Below are 17,937 nucleotides of genomic sequence, written 5' to 3' on the forward strand. Positions count from 1 at the left end.
AAATGTCAGCAACTATTGTGACTGTTTAATACATGCTTTCAAAAGTTCATAAAAAATTGATGCAATTGTAAGAGTCGCAATGGTGGGAATCCTCATTTGCATTTCGGCCATTTTTGCAAATGTATGTAGGGACACCCATAATTAGATATTCATCTAAGGTTGAACAGCAAAGAAAAACTGCTGCCGCAAAGTATTTCCTAGAAAGTCGCTATCAGCATTGCGCTTGTTTTGTACATTTCACCCTAGACTTCCGACTCGTTTGCAAAAGAGAAGAGTAAGCAAAGAAGAATGAGTCAGGATGAAATACCCAATGATTTTTTGTTATTTGTAAATCACAGTAAACTGAACCTGAAGAACATTAATGTGACTGCTGATTTTCAGAGGTGGCAGCATTCCTTTACAACAATTGTTACCATTCTTTTTTTTTTTTTTTTTTTTTTTTTTTTTTACTATAGTATGCCTAAGACTTTTTTTGAAGCTTGATCTGGGTGTAAAAATGCAAGACCCTTCCAAATGACTTTAATACAGCTGTTTAACATTAATTCACTGACTGTTCTTGCAGTGCCAGCTGGTGGAACAATTTTGTACCTGTGGTATTTTAGAATTAGATTTTTGCATATCACAGTTGGACCTTTGTCCGAATGTGGTATTTGTGGCATCTTTCAAAACTCTGCACAACCTTAGTAAATATATATCTGTGTGAGTGTGCTGATGAGGGGGCCTGTGGTCAGCTGATCATGTAGCAGAAGTCGATATAAGCCTGAGTGATATCTTTAAAGTTTACCACTGTATTGTTGAAAGGCATTTTTGCACTTTTACCATGTTTATGCTATGCATTTACAATAGCTTACCATGGTTAATATGTTTTACCATACCTCTCTGTGCTTTACAATGCTTACAATATCCTTTATTACACTTTGCTATGCGTTTACTATGTGAAACTTCTATATGGGTACACCTGGAGTCATGTGAGTGGACATAGAACCCAACCATACATATGTGTGATGATCTGCTATTATAGATGTAGTGAGGAGTCTTGTTTCTTATTTCTCTGTGAAAAAGTGAATTATATAGATGTATGCCACATTGTCATGTGATATTAACTTACTACTTTTAATCATGACTGTTTTTTGCACTTGTGTATTTTGCCAGGACCCCTTGAAAATAACATGGATGGGTTTATTCTGGTTACATAAATACATTAGCAATTGAAATATCCACAATATTATCACCAGCACCCTTCTTTCTATGGTCACTTGCTGGCACTCGGGTCTTGGAGTACTGCAGCCACACATAAGTGATCCTTATCCATGTACTGACCCAGGCTACCCCCTCTCCACTGGATGGTCCTGTGCTTTATATTAATATAGGAAATAAAATAGAATTGTATTTTTCTCTTTATCAGCAGCCCAGCTGTGGCTTGCACCAAAATGATTGGTAATAATTTCCCAGCTCTTTTTCATTCTCTCCCTTAGGAGAAAGCCACCCCCCTCCCATCATCACCAAACCCCTGGAAAACCATTTCTGCATCGCCTGGATCAGAATAAACACCTTCTGAAATGTCAGTGCTAGATTTGAGCTGGCTGACTTCAGTGAAGCCAGAAGCACACTGATACGCTGAGGCACCACACTGGGCATGGGTTTTTCATTTCCAGACTCAGAGGGAGGACATGTTTCAATTGAAACTGTTCCACATTGCCATTATACTCATTGAATACAGGGCTAATACCAAAGATTAATACCTTTTTATGATGAGTAGTTGCTACTATTCAATAACAGTTTTGATTCGGCAAAGAAAGTATGGGCAAATGCACAGTAATCACTTCCATTAAAATAAATGTTTTAAGCCTCGCAAACAACTGAAATGACTGGTTTTAGACCTGATTAGCACTTTTTCTTGGAATTTAGGTAAGATAATCTAAGATTAACAGTAGAACATGTTGAATCGCTAATAAAATCATCTACAGTTCTTTGCTTTACTGTTACTGTATTCAAACATTTTTTGTTGTTGTTTATCCCATACAGAAATACCTGTGTTTAGTGTTTTAACATTCCTATATGTAATATAGATTTTATAATGAAATATTTGAAAAGAAAGCTTTATTCAGGTTCAGGATCTACACTGCACTTCCTTTGGATTAAGTTCTATAGAAAACCAATTACAAATTGACAATGCTTGAAAGCCAGTGTTTCATGCTGCATTCCAATACTGAGAATGAGGTATTTGCAAGAGCTCTCAGTGCTACATGACTATTGTAGAATAAACAATGTTTGGATCGTTACTTTTATTTTTCTATCCTTTTTCTTTTAAATGCATACATACATCATCCGACAGGTTCATTTTGCTCAGAAAAGATCCCACTGTTTTGATATTCATTTACTTTGCCACTGACCTTTGGTATTTGTGCTTATTGATGCTCTTTCTCTCCCTGCGCCATTGTGTAGAAACACCTTGAAGTGCCAAGCTTTAAGAATGACTCCCTTTTTTCCTCTTTCTCTTTTGTTGTGTGGATTAGCTTGGCCTTGTCAGAACACATGCTCTAGTTAGAGGCTAGAAATATTTCCCATCTGACTCCAAAGTATTGATTTTTCAGCATCAGCCATGTCTCCCAACTGCGGGGGCGAAAGGTGAAAGTTCAGCCTGCAGTGGCCAGCTTTACCTTCCTATTAGTGTCATGTCCTTTCCGGGCATTTTCAGCTGATATGTCCTCTGATCCTGAGTGAAAGACAGTTACTGGCCTATTATTATATCACACTAGACCAGGCCATGATGTTCCCAGGCTCTACTTAGTCAGTCTGTTTTGGTCATTAAAGCAAACCTTTTAAGCTCTTGCATTGCAACCAGCCAAACTGACACAGCCACATTTTAAAACACAAAACTGATTTAAGATTTCTGTATAACTTTAAGAAATCTTCAGATATTTCAAGGGTTAAGCCTATGTTGTGAAGAGTGAGGCCCAAACAAAACAGCAAAATGGTCAGACTCAAAAACCATGTTTTGAAAGCGAAAAACCCATGATGATGAAAGCACAGCTTATTAAACATTTAAAACTGATATCAGATCATAACTCTTCAACCACCAACAGCAAGGCCTGAGGAATGGACACAATGCAGCCGATAGCTAATTCTTAATTATGCTGATCAGCAAAACGAACCATTCAGGTAGAGTACAATTCAATAATTGGTCAATACAATTTTCATTACTTATCTTGCTTACAAAAATCTAACTGGAAAACATTAACAGGTCAGACACAACTAAATAGAGTGTCAGTCAATGTGACCACTCCTAAGACAATTTAGAAAATCACAAATTGGGTATAAATAGACTAGTGCAGTTATACCATTGATCTATAACTGTTTATATACAGCTCAATAAAATCTACAGGATCTCCCCAATAAGAGCAAGGGCTTTTCTGGGAATATTCATAGATCTGATAATTTAACCATAAAAGTTTACTATTGCACATATGCTTCAGCAGCAGGTTTCCATAATACAATATTCCAATTTCTATATATTTATAGTTATGCGCAACAGGAACAATGATCATTATATTAGTTTTTATATTTTTTTAACACATTAAACTGCTGTCCGGACCACTAGATTACTCTGTCTGTATAGTCTATATGATTTCTGTGTACATATTATTTTGTAAAGCGCAAATAGTAATTTATTTTAAAAGAAAATAGTCACACAATAAACCACTTTAAGAAATAGGATAATTAGGTGTAGACTATATAAAATCATAGACTACAATGCAGTTTACAAACACATTTTAAAACAACATGTACTTGCATGTCTCTTTTTCTCCCTAATATTAATGTCCTAATAATAAGCTTAAAATTACACAATCTCAATGAGAAAAAAATAATAATACAATAGTGATATAGAGTGATATAGTTTTGTAAAGAAGAACAGTCAAATATTGCCAAATCTAGGTGTGCAAAGCTGGTAAATAACTATCCCAACAGATTCACAACTGTAATTGCTGCCAAAGGTGCTTCCACCAAGTATTAACTCAGGGGGGTGGAGACTTATCCAATTATGATCTTTCAGTTTTGTATTTTTAATATACAATTTTTTTTTCTCAATAAAAACTTTTTACCCTTAACAGTGTGGAGTATGGTGTGTAGATAAGTGGGAAAAACATCCTCATTTAAATGCAAGAAACTCTGAGGCACTGAAAGAACAAAATGTGAAAAAGTTCAAGGGGGTGTAGACTTTCTATAGGCACTGTATTAGTGCTGGTATTTCTTGTCAAACAGGAAGCTTTTTGCCAAGCTCTGCATGTCACTCAGGTTTGCAAGGAACATACCTTTCACGGGACATTTTTGGTGCACAAGGAAATCACTTGAGAGGAAGAAAATGCAGTTTACTGCAAAGTTTGTTATGTCTAGTAAAGCAAAGTGGGGTGTTTGGATGCAAGTGAGATATACCATGATTTTAATGTTCAAACAGCAAGTAGGAGACTAAACATTACATCCAAGAAAAGTCGAAACATGTACAAAACAAAGATAAGCACAACAAAAGTAAACTTTCATGCCTAATAATATTTACTTTAAGCTACATTGACTTTTGGATGTAGGTTCACTGTTTGTATTAGCAATACAACTGCTGCTTGCTTGCCACAGTGTGATTGTGGGGTGATTTTTCATTACTTTTGCGTTTTTTTTCAGTTCGTAAATTCTAGCCATATGTATCTCTTTGCTGAATGTTCCCAAAGTGCATTGACTGCTTAGAAATTAGATGTGATGCCGGTTGCATGAAGGACACAATATTGTGAAATATTTTGTACATGTTTCATTTATATTTATTTTATTTGAACACAGGTGTACACACAACATAAAGTAACATAGCATTTACAGTACTGTACTTATTCAGTATAATCATAGATAGCCCATATACACACAAACACATACACTATTGCCATGTACAGTGAAGAGTGTCTTCCATAGCTACTACTGTATATTACCATATGAGTATTACCATGTTATGTCACATCTCAAACAAATATATTGACAATAAAGCCACTTAGGTATCTACATTTAAAAGAAGGACAGTTCCAAATACAGTAATAATAAATCAATAACACACTAAAAGCTTACACAGGAGTGACAATACAAATTTGACTGTGGTGGGGAGAGCTGAGCATTGACAATGCAAAAGTGCAGGGTGTGAGTACAACTGTGGGGATTTTCCTTTCAGTATCAGTTTGGAATAATGCAAAGAGCTTGTAATTAACTTTGTATAGAACTGCATTTTGAGAGATGTTGCAAGAAAGTGGAGATGATGTACGGGACTAGGGATTTTCATATTGGTTCATTTGTTGAAAATTAATTTTGCAATTGAATGTGGCCATCATAACAGTACATTCTGACCAAACAAAACCTGTTATGATTAGCACTGGTTTATCAGGTTATTTCTCCAGTCATTGAGCTGTTAAAATGTATATTGTTTGCATGAATATCCATTTTAATTTAAACAGTTTTATTGTTCAGCTCCTGTACCAAATCACTATTTACAAATGCAATCTATGGCTACAGTGATATTTGTTTCTGTTAGGTTATGACCTCAAGTTCAGTTGCTTCTGCAACATTCCCCACCTCCTTCATTTATACACAGCTGCAAAACAGGATAAACAAACCAATGTGGTTCTGACCCCTGGATGGTGCAGAAAGGTTAGAAAAACATATCCATCCTTCCTGTGGAGCCTGACATTTGGTTAATGTGGTGAATTTGCATTGGGTTGTAGCTGTAGAGCAAGAAGTGATATGATCATAATATTAGTAATGGCATTCTAATCGGGAAATGGTGGTGTTGAATCTAGCACCAATTTAAAAAGGGGTGGAGCTTAAGACATATACAACACATCTGTAGTTACAATAAACTTGCTGAAGGGCAGTTTATTCAACCTTATTTAGAAAGCGGCCTCACAATAGTACAGCTTTACATGGAAAGCATGCTTGCTTATAGCACAGCAAAGCACTGATTTGCATTCAGTGACAGAATAGGCCTATTTTAAGTGATATTATATCTTAAATTCTCAATTAGTATTCAACAATTACACAGAACAAAGGCTAAGAAGTCAAGCTCCAGACATCTACATTGCAGAGCCTTGGTTTCTTCCAGAATATTTATCTATGCTCAATGATTGCAAACTTAATGTAGCTCTGTTTTTAAAGCAGTTAACTATCTGCTAATTAGAACAACGCCATAATGATGTACAAATATTGTTTGCTTTGCTTTCAGGAGTTATAAGGCTTTCTGAACTTTTGTTAAACTTGAAACTTTACTAAAAACAGGGACACTCACAGCAAACATATTCTTGCAGAACCTTGCTTGACTGTTAATATACACCCAGAAAGAAAAAATAAAAGCGGTAGCTTTCTGCATTCAGTCAGTGTCCCAAGAATGAAATAATTCCTTCCTTTGCTAACATGAAGTGCGAGCAGCTGCAGAAGAAAGGCAGCTCAAGGTATTGCACAATATGGAAGAAAGCAGATTAATCATACCTGATCGGTCACAGAGTGGCTATATATTACTTTTGAAATACACATTTTGCATTAATGCTCAACTGCCTCAGTAATAGATGGACAACCAAGAACCAATCTACGCTCAGCTTGCTGGCTCTTTGGGTGGTTAAACAAATGGATTGTTTCCCATGGTGCCACTGATAGGATTCATCTATTAACAATACAAACAAATCCTAACTTGAGATTACATAGCACAGACGAGTCTAGATTAAATGATGCAGTCTCGATGTTTTATATAATTTAATATGCTTTTTTACATGTACCTTTATTGATGACCATTTTCTTTTGCAGGTGGGGCACTGATATTCTCTATGATTATCATTGCCTCTTTATTTTGGAATGAGGAAAAAAAAAAAGTTTGAGACCAATTTACAGTAAAATCTGAACGAAAGACCATTTGTATGAAACGGTCTATAAAAGACAACTTTTACTCTCTAAAACAGGTTTGAAAATACACTTAACCTTAAAAAAATGATAACCTTGATGTAAACAACCAAACAGTGCAAATGATCTTTTACAGACTACATGGTCGGCCAGCACCACAGGCTGTGGTTCCTGTGATGATTTAGTGGTCTTGCCCGGTCCTCAGACCATGAAACGGTGCTCCTTGCCATCATGGACCATCAGGATGACATTGCGGTTGGAGGTCCAGATCAGTCGTGCCAGCTTTAGTGCATTCTGGGAGCCGGGGGAGACGGGTTGGACTGGAGGGACCTGGTATGTTTTAATACAGCGCAGCTGAGGGGCAGAGTTCAGCATGCCAATGCTCCCCAATAATGATGTGTTCATCTAGGAAAAAAACAAACAAACAAAAGAGAATGCATAGCAATAAGTTCCTTTTTTTTTGTATTTACAGCTTTTTCTCCCGATTTGCTTTATTCACAAGATGATTTTATTCAAATAATGTATTATTATTACAAAAAATACACACTGGTATGAAGTATGCAAACAGTTAATTATGGGAATAACAAATACATGGCCAATACTCATGTATGTGTGCTATATACAAAACAATATGGTATTTTTTACATTATTCTAACATAATTACACATTTTTCTATGCTTGTGTGTGTGTGGAACTTCATAATGTGGCAAAGTGACCTATCTACATACAAAAGTATCCTTTTTGTCTATATGAAATCAGTGCCAATTAAAGAAAAAAACCTGAAAATCTTGCAAAATATTGTGATATTTTGTTTGTTAACTGAAGAGAAAGCCTCCAGAAAATATACTGTTTAAATACAATCCTTAATCCACTTTATAAAAGCTGCCAACCAGAGCCATAGTAAGAGGGAAATGCCAAGCACAGGTCCCAGGAAATCATGCATGTATTATTTATTTCTATATAGGGTTGTCTTTAATTGACAAGAAAGGTGGTCCAAGACAGATATACTGGACATTCATGTATACATTGTGATCGAGCAACCACACTCATGTTCGTAAGCCCCTTAGAAATGGAGTTTAGGCACTACTTTTAAGAAACAAAAACAAAACCTAGCTCTCCTCGAGCACTAAACAGACCAGGAACCTTACTAAAAACAGGACAGCTAAGCTGTTTTCCTGTTAAAACAAACACAACAAAAACGCAGTTTTTAACAAATAACAAAAACTACACGCAGTACCTTTTTTTCCTCTTGATATGCTTGAGCGACCGAAGCGAGGAAGGATTAACCCCCTCCTCACTGTGTTTATATATATACACAGTGGTTTGCAGAAGTATTCACCCCCTACCAATAATGTCACATTTTGTTGAATTACAAATAATGTACGCACAATTTTTCAAACAAACTTTTTTTTTATTCAAAGCTGTAGTGGTTAAACTGAACACTGTTATATGACAAGGAGGTTAAACGTCAGCAAAACTTGCAAAGAAAATTTACGAAATGAAATTTACTGGTTGCATAAGTATTCAGCCACTTAAGTCAGTACTTGGTAGAAGCACCTTTTGCAGCAATTACTGCTACCAGTCTTTTTGGATAGGTCTCTACTAGTTTTGCACAGTAGGATGGTGAAATTGTTGCCCATTCTTCACAGGAAAATAGCTCCAGTTTTGTTGGGGATTGTCGATGGACTGCAATCTTCAAGTCTTGCCATAAACTTTCGATTGGATTCAAGTTAAGACTTTGACTGGGCCACTCAAAAACATTAATTCTCTTCTTGTTCAACCACTCCAGTGTGGCTTTGTGCTTCTGGTCATTGTCCTGCTGAAATGTTAGTTTCCTCCCCAGTTTCAGAGTCTTGGCTGATTCAAACAGGTTTTCCTCAAGGATTTGCCTATACTTTGCACCATCCATTCTCCCCTCTATCCTGGGGGACAAGCTTCCCAGTCCCTGCTGAAGAGAAGCATTCCCATAACATGATGCTGCCACCACCATTCTTGACAGTTGAGGTGGTGTCGACTGGGTGATGTGTAGTGTTGGGCTTGCGCCAGACGTAATGCCTGGAATTTAGACCGAAAAGTTCAATTTTTGTCTTGTCTGACCGCAAAACCTTTTTCCACATGTCTGCAGAATCATCTACATGCTTTTTCACAAACTCCATACGTGCTTTTAAGATGAGGCCTTTTGAGTAATGGCTTCTTTCTTGCCACCATTTCACTAATTTTGTGACCTTTCAAACAAATAATTTGCACCTGAGCTGATTTACGGCTGCAGTAGCAAAGGGGTTGAATACTTATGCAACTGAGATGAATCTGTTTTTCTCTGTAAATCTTACTTATTTATTTTCTATATGCATTTTTTAACTTCATCAATATGGAGTAGTTTGTGTAGATTCTACATATAAAGTCTAATTTGAAAGCGTTGTGGAGTACGCTTTGTGTATAATATATATATATATATATACATTAGTATATATATATATATATATATATATATATATATATATATAATTACACTAAACTCCACTTGGATCATATAATAATAAGGGGATAAAACAGTAACTACTGTAATTAATAATACAATGCCTGCATTTTTTCCAGTGTTAAAACATGCAGTAGTTGTGATTACCTTTTGTAGGCTGGCTCAGCGGCAGAACAGTGTCAGAGACTGTAAATCACAGCATCTCTAGCAGGGAGTGTGCCAGCATGGCTGACATTTTCACAATTTAAATCATCTTGAGTAATAACCCTTTTAAGATGACTAATGTGACTGATTTTCCTGCATTAAGAGTGCAAAATACAATGCAGGAGGAGGAGATATCACTCCATCTTAAGGTCACTGGAAAGGAGTCATGTAAAGAAAAAAAGAAGTGTATTTTTTAGAAATAGCATTTTAGCTTTAAACATTCCCATAAGAAATGTATTATGTTATCCATCTTAAAAACAGAACGGGAACCCTTTCTTTTATCATAAAGACTCTGTAGCTGTACCAGGTGTTCTTATATAAATCTACCGTTTGCCTAATGTGGAAATTTTTGCTTTCTGGGACAGCTGAAGACTCAAAGGGCACATACTGTTATTAATGGTCAGTTTCAATGGCTTCAGTACAATATGGAGCGATGAACTACATTGTCCAAGACTTTGTGGAAATTAAGTAATGTTCAGTACTGGGAGTGTCCATGCTATTTAGGAACAAAAGCCAGGGTTTTAATCCACAACATTCTGCAATGAGATCCACAAGGAAAAGCCCCCTGCTGTGAATGGGCATTTGTTATAAATGAAGTCCACAGCCATTGTGACACTGATCACATCACCCCTTGAGAACCAAATGTATTTATCCCATGAGCCTGAATGAATTTAGGCATTATTTTTTTTTCTAAAGAAGATCACTACAGTAGCCAAAAATATCAATTGCATTGATTGCTGCAATTAGCATATGCTTGGCCCAGTGTTAGTGCACTGTCTTTGTGTGGAGATACTTTCCAAAATACACTCGGACTGCTTGCAGTTTTTAGTATATGTCACTGCAAAACAAAAACGGGTTACCAATATTTCATTTTTATCCCATCAGAGTGCACATACTAGGACTGCTACGATTAAATCGGAAATCGATTTTTCAGTTGATTCCATTCCTCGATTCAATAATGACATTTTTGTCATTATTTGTCAAAAAAAAAAATAGTGGGCAGATTTGGTATTCCAGTAAAAAAAAAAAAAAAACCAAACAAACAAAAAAAAAAAACATATATTTCCAAGCCAAACATTGCTGTAATATCAGTGAGCGAGCATGTACTATGACATTTAGCATAATTTTAATTTCACATGATGGCTCTGAAGTGCATACAATTACTGTTAAAGGGTGCTGATATCAGCATACTCAACAATGCTGTAATACAATTATGTGTCTCATAAGCAGGCAGCTGAATATAAACAATAGCTTTAGAAAGGTTGTTCAGTCTTCATGCACATTCCGACTGCAATTGTATGTTAGAATGGGAAAGCTTTTATTTCTGCCACCTGTCCACTATGAAAATGAGATGAAGTTGAAAATCAAAGTTTTCATAGCCACTGAAAGATAAACTATGCCTAGCTAGAGAATGTATCACAGAAATGCTAGGAAAGCTAATTGCAGCCTGCCTGGGAATTGCCAGAGACATGTGACCAATAAGTTTGGGGTTTCATTAAGTGACTGGATTCTTCTGAGCCATCTCATTGTTTTAACATTAGAAATATATAGCATGTGCACACAGGCGTCTTGTGAAGTATATTCCATCTGTAGTGTTGTTTATTTGCTTCTCAGCCATATTGTTTCTGGTCAGCAAAACAAATAAGAATACTTGTTGTTTTTGTTTTTAATATAAGTCGTTCAAAGTAACAGTTAAAATGCAAGGCTGTAGTTAATGCATACCCCATAAGTTAGCATTGAAGCATGTATAGTATTTATTTAAAGTACTCATGACTCAAGGTAATGTAGCATTTGACTCACTCAAAATACATTTTACTCACTTGAGGCCCTATTCATAAGAGTACTTCCCAACTGCTGAAATCAAACGAATTTCATTTAAAACGAACAAAAGTCATCCATATTGCGATTCATAAAATGATCTGCGCAAACTGGCGACTGTCGCAAAGCATTTTATAAATGGGTATACAGTCCTTCAAGAACAAAAATACGCCTCTTTTTGATGACATCATAAGCATTATTAATGTTCCCTGGGTGGCGCTGGTTGCAAACAGTTGCAAACAGAAAAACAGAATCCACCGACAGTACTACCGAAACCCAAGTCTGCAGCTGCAGTCACGGGCAGTTTGCAAAACCTGATTCCCATGCCCCTATCACGTCTGCCAAAAATTCAGGACATGTCATAATTTTTTTTTTTTTTAAATAAATCTTTGTGTTTTCTTTTTTTTTTTTGTCAATGCTGGTAAACACATTTCCATATGCACACAAAAAATTTCCATTCTTAACTGCAGGACCAACATTTATTTTTTTTTAAAGTTTGAATAATACTGTAATTCTAGTAATAATAATAATAATAATAATAATAATAATAATAATAATAATAATAATAATAATAATAAACCCCACTTAAAGCAGGGACTCAATCAGGGGCGAGTTAATGTTTATGCATCAGTGAAAGTTTCATGCCGTACTGCACATTGTACCCAAAATTGATCATTTTGTGGTGCGCGGGGAAAAAAAAAAGATAAAGAAAAAAAAAAAGACATTTGCACTGAGGCTCGATCAGTGTTTTTTGCAATACAAAGCAAGCCCAAATTTCCCACCGACTGCATCAGCAGCACTGGTACACTATATATTGTAACAATCTGCAAAAATGAACAGGCTCACACAGGCAGTATTCGTCCAAACTGTTTATTGTGAGCACAGGTAAAATAAACAAAAAGAAAAGGACCGCTGTCAGCCACAGATCACGGCAAAGAAATAATAATAATAAAATAACTGTCTCTAACTTGCTCTCTGCTTCACACTGTATCAAAATGATTTTGAGAATATGTTCTTGTGTGAGTATGTATTTATATAAAGCTACAGATTTTTTTTTTTTTTTTTTTTTAAATCGGCAGTGTTAATCACAGGTATGTCAAACTGTATAACAGAGCAAGTATAATAATAAAATATGTCTTTAAAAACTAGTCTGCTGAAGCTGTCGTTAGTATAGACTTGACTGTAGAAAGCGTTCAATAACTCCTAGTTATCAACAGCATTTTGCTGTTATTCACTCTAATGAAGAGTAGGTTGACCCTCAGGAACGGTGAAAACTTTATGCTAACGAGGTAATCGTTAACCTTTCTCTCAATTTGTTACAAACATGCCTTCATAGACGAAAATCGTTGGGGCTTAACAATGCATCTGAATAATCTCTTATGAATAGCAACTGCCGTTAAATAGGTGGCTATGGAGGAAATCCGATCACAAACTCCTGTTTACTCATTTCGACAGGAGTTAACCCTTATGAATACACCCCATAGTGTCTAAATTGGAGAGTTCACGAGGCTCCGATATTACCTCTTAAATTTGAAATTGTCATCCTGTAACATGAACATGCAAAAAATATATTTTTAAAGAAAAACAAAAGAAAAAAATTGGCCGAAATACTCGATCATTAGTTTTGCAAACAGTCAACGGAGCTCTCACATCGCTACCTATACCTATAATCACAGGTATACAATAATCTCCACGGAACTCAAAGACTGTTTATTTACCTGAGCCCGATACCCTACTAATTACGGTCGCCACACAATTAACATATATGAATATCTGCTGGAACAAAATGTATTTTAATAGTGGATCATAGTATGTATTATATTTAAATAACTAACAACAAAGTATCATATAGTTATATAGTGTATAATATATGTCATAATATTATGAATATATATAATAGTCTCTTCCCTTAGAAAGTCTTCTGCGTGCCGTTACAGAATTGAAAAAATACGATCAACATCATTTTGGCATTATTAGTTAATTCTACATAAGATATACTAATAAATAGCTGTATTATGCTACAAAGGGGAGGGAGGGTAATCGTTGCATTGTACTCTTCTCAAGAACACAATGGAGGTTCAGTTTGTTTACCATCTGTCAATTACGGCCCCTGACATCGGCCCGGTGCTTTAACTATTAACCAAACCAGATTATTGTTGAAACAAGTTTGACTAATACGTGAAATGGATCATTGATAAACTCCCCTGACATTTTGTTTTTTATACTTCATCTATATCTGCTGAAGCTGTCGTTAGTTTAGACTTACTGTAGAAAGCGTTCAATAACTCAACACAGTTATCAACATCATTTTGATGTCGTTCACTCTTATGTAGCAGGTTGAGCTCTACTTGAAAACTTTATGCTAACGAGGTAATCGTTAACCTTTCTCTCAATTTGTTACAAACATGCCTTCATAGACGAAAATCGTTGGGGCTTAACAATGCATCTGAATAATCTCTTATGAATAGCAACTGCCGTTAAATAGGTGGCTATGGAGGAAATCCGATCACAAACTCCTGTTTACTCATTTCGACAGGAGTTAACCCTTATGAATACACCCCATAGTGTAACTAAATGTACAGTATTAAAACACTGCTCTTTAATTCACCGTTAGTTTTCTTGTTTTTTTCTCGCACTCGTAATATGCTGGCATATATATATACCCGGTTATATATATATATGCTTTATATCATATCTTGAATTATATATCATGATATAAACTGGGTTCATCTGCACAGCAATCATATATAATATATGTTAACTATCTTGATACCTGCCAGAAGGAAATATGATGTCTGCATGTTTTGTGCAGGTACCGCCCACCTGTCAAATGACACTGCTGTTATGGGTCCCTTATGGCCATGGGCTTTACTAAGTAACCACAGGATATAATTAATTTCCAACACAACTTACAACTAATAATCATCTCATTGATAAACTGACATTTTGTGCAGCCTACTTGACAAGCTCTCATCAGTCGACAATTCATGCCTGTCTTTAGAAAATGGCACAAACTGTGATGTTCCAGTTAATGATACAAAACGTATTTGTCCTGTAGTAAACTATATGCATTTGTTTAACTGTAAAAAAATGACTAAATGTACAGTATTAAAACACTGCTCTTTAATTCACCGTTAGTTTTCTTAATTTTTTTCTCGCACTCGTAATATGCTGGCATAGGCAAACGTGAAACCCGGTTTATATCATGACCTGCTTTATATCAACAATTATGCCAGCACAGCAATCACGATATGAAGCGGGTTCATCTATGTGTGTGTATACAGATATATTGTTAACTTCTTACCTGCCAGAAGGAAATATGACTGTCTGCATTTGAATATGTAGCTAGGTACCGCCCATCTGTAGAAAATGACACTGCTGTTATGGGTCCCTTATGACCATGGATCGTCTGTAAGGAGGAGTGAAAGGGTGTTAGTTCAGTTAATCAATAGTGTGCTTCCACACTCAAAGTACTCACATGGACCTACTAAGGACACAATTAGGAAAACATTACGCATCATGGATATATTCATGTTAACAAGGATATATTTACTTAAAAGTGCTGGGAGAAGACACAATTAGTGAGCTTTCAGACAGTTTAAAGAACCACACTGCCACATGCCCAATGCAATGCATTTGGTTCAAACTTCCAAAGAAATACCTCCCAAAAGGAGTTATTTTTGGAACATTTACTATACATTCAGATCAATGGTTCTCATCGCATTCCATTAATGTACTTTAGTGGAGCTTTTTATATTTGATTGATACTTAAAACAGACCAGATCACAACACTGCAACAAAAATAAGGCACATAAGTACAGAATACCACCGTACTTCTACTTACGGCACTCATTTTATTAGCCAATATAACACAAATTGCATTATGATGTGAACTGAGGGCCAGAACTCACACAGGCCTATTAAATCTACCAGCAGAAATAATATTCAGAATCCAGAATCACATCTGCAAGCACTGTACTACTGCAGCTAAAGTTTTAATTTATAACACAAAATGAGCAAATCTCAGATATATGCACATATGGATAACTTTCATTTAAAATAAGACAGGAAACTGGTGCATTTTTACAAATATGCTTCTGATAATGCTTTGCAAGAATGCTCTCAAAATGATTGGTTTACCTTGCGAGGCTGGAGTCTTGATTAAAGGTTGATATTTATGAAAATAACTTGCTAAAGTTAGTAAACAAAGGTTGTTGCAAAGGTTGTTGCCAGTTATTGCAAAAAATATGCGGATTCTAGCCTTAGCGGGAACACTAATTATAATCCTATAAGGGTAATTAGTTTATGACAATGAAACAAGCTTATCAACAAGATAGAAAATAACACTGTTTCAATATCTCATTCTAGCTTTAAAATATCAATATACCGTCAATTATTCTGTCAGTCTGTCCTCCGCCTATCTTGCAAAGTTTGTGACGGTGCTCTCAAGTGAAAAGTACAACATCAGTACATGATTAGTTAATGTAATAAGCCAATTTTAGCCACGGGCATGGTCAGAATAATTAACTTCCACATACCATAATATGCCACACAGGCTCATCACGGGGACGAGACTAATAATAGCCAGATTAATTTTTAAATACCAACAGATTTATTGCAGCTGGTACTGTAAATCTGTGATGTTAGCTTGTGGACTTTGGAATCAATTAGCAAACAATTAAACCATGAAATAACACAATAGGAATATGGGTACTACGATCCTGTTGAATAAATGTCAAAGTCTACCAGATCTCACTTGATATTAAACTATGTTTCCTAGTCAAAAGAATAACAGACATGTTGTAAATCAACAAAAAAGCTTAAACTTCTATTGACAAGCACAAAAAAACTGGGGTCATCCATGTTTTTTTTTGATACACTGAGCTTCCCCCAGTTAAGAATTTATATAAAAAAAATAAAATAAAAAAAACTCTCTTCAGGGGAATAATACTGGATTTTTCTTGGATGCCTGGCACATGCTGGAAGCATGAAGTGACCTTGAGCGGCAGTATATGAAAATACATTTATCACTAAAACTGCACGCTGGCTGTAAGTCAATATCTGCCTCTCATTTGTAAAGCGCTTCCCTGCTGAGATCCCCTCACTGCGATTCACTTCCACTTCCTACAGGAGACAACAAGCTTGCAAATAAAACATCTTCTTTTCTGAATCCTACCCAGTCATACTAAATATACTGACAGATGCGGCCATCCAAGTATTACTATTTATAAAAAAAGGCCTGCTTACCAATACTGCACGAGATTTGTAGACTTACACGCCTGGTGAGTTTAAAGGTGCAGTGCCCCATGTGTTTTTTCTTTCAGATAATGGTTAAAATATGAGAGCTGATGTGTCATCTAGTTTATTATAGATGAATTTTCATTGAACACAAACTCACAAACTGTCTTCATCTGTTGAAATTTTACCTAACTTGAGACAAATACAAGCTAGATTATCTAAAAAATGTAGCCAGCAGCAATTAATCATGGCTGTGAAAGGAACTACGTCACTGTAAATTGTTGACATTGCTAAAGAATGTGTATGACAGCTCATGTTCGGAATATACATTTTCCTTAAAGACAACAAATATGGAGTTTGATGGGGTATTACATGGTTTAACTGAATAAATAATAGAGATTCGAACCAAAATCGAAATACTCATCATAAAATAAAATAATTTGTTGTCTAGAAGACGCTTTGCGTGACTGTGCGTAGTATTGTACTTAGACTACATGATTTGATTTTAAGTGCAATTATATCAAATGGCACTAAATGACCTATGTTCATAGCCACTTTGTTACGAAAAACACAATTGTGAAGAAGAACCTACATCTCAGTGGGTTGACATGTTTTAAGATTTTTAATAGACGCTGTATTCACGTAAGTTAACTATATATTATGATTAAATCACCTTAATCTAAAAAATGAATTGATTTAAAACACTGAAATGAACACTACAGGGTGAACCCCATGTTAAAAATCCCGACGACGACCTGGCCCTTTAAATCATTTTACTCATACACTGTACTATTATTATTTTTTTGTGTGTGTGCATTTGTTTGATTCCAATTGCACTTCCTGTTAAAATCTTGACAGAATCTCATATTAGCTGTCCTAGTGTCTGCAATAAAACTCCCCGAGAAAACACAAAAATAAGGTCTATTGCTGGGTATGGGACTTCACAAATAGGAAATGCATTGTTAGCTAAGCATTTCCTGGCTTCATAATCAATAACATATAATCCTATAAAACAGAAAGCAGGGTACATTAGAAATATTGCAAGATAGGGCTTTTTTAAATTAAAGTATGAATTCCTCACTCTCCCAACATCAGCCTTTCACAAATAAAACTGTGCAATAGCCTACTGGTTTTAAGTTGCCAGTTTGCCTTTTGGTGTTTAATTACTACTGTATTACAGACAAGTAAAAAACATGGAATATGATTCCAAAAAAACACTTCCAACGGGTTACATTTTAAAAAAATAAAAAAATAAAACTTTTTTTTTTTTTTTTTTTTTTTTTTTA

The 17,937-nt window shown here is 35.5% G+C and overlaps 1 protein-coding gene across 4 annotated transcripts in view; it reads right to left on the reverse strand.

Annotated features, from left to right (window-relative positions):
* Nucleotides 1-4,189: 4,189 nt before the first annotated feature.
* Nucleotides 4,190-17,937, reverse strand: part of LOC121318091 (WD repeat-containing protein 7-like) — a 217,841-nt gene continuing 204,093 nt past the window's right edge. For 2 of the 4 annotated variants that reach the window (XM_041254378.1, XM_041254367.1), the window contains 2 exons: nucleotides 14,718-14,822; nucleotides 4,190-7,320 (listed from right to left, as the gene is read on the reverse strand). In XM_041254378.1, the coding sequence (XP_041110312.1) occupies nucleotides 7,117-7,320; nucleotides 14,718-14,822 (309 nt within the window). In that variant the 3' untranslated portion in view covers nucleotides 4,190-7,116. The remainder of the gene's footprint in view (nucleotides 7,321-14,717; nucleotides 14,823-17,937) is intronic. The other 2 variants (XM_041254396.1, XM_041254388.1) reach the window with 1 other exon arrangement.

Source organism: Polyodon spathula, chromosome 1, assembly GCF_017654505.1.
Source record: "Polyodon spathula isolate WHYD16114869_AA chromosome 1, ASM1765450v1, whole genome shotgun sequence".
NCBI lineage: Eukaryota > Metazoa > Chordata > Actinopteri > Acipenseriformes > Polyodontidae > Polyodon > Polyodon spathula.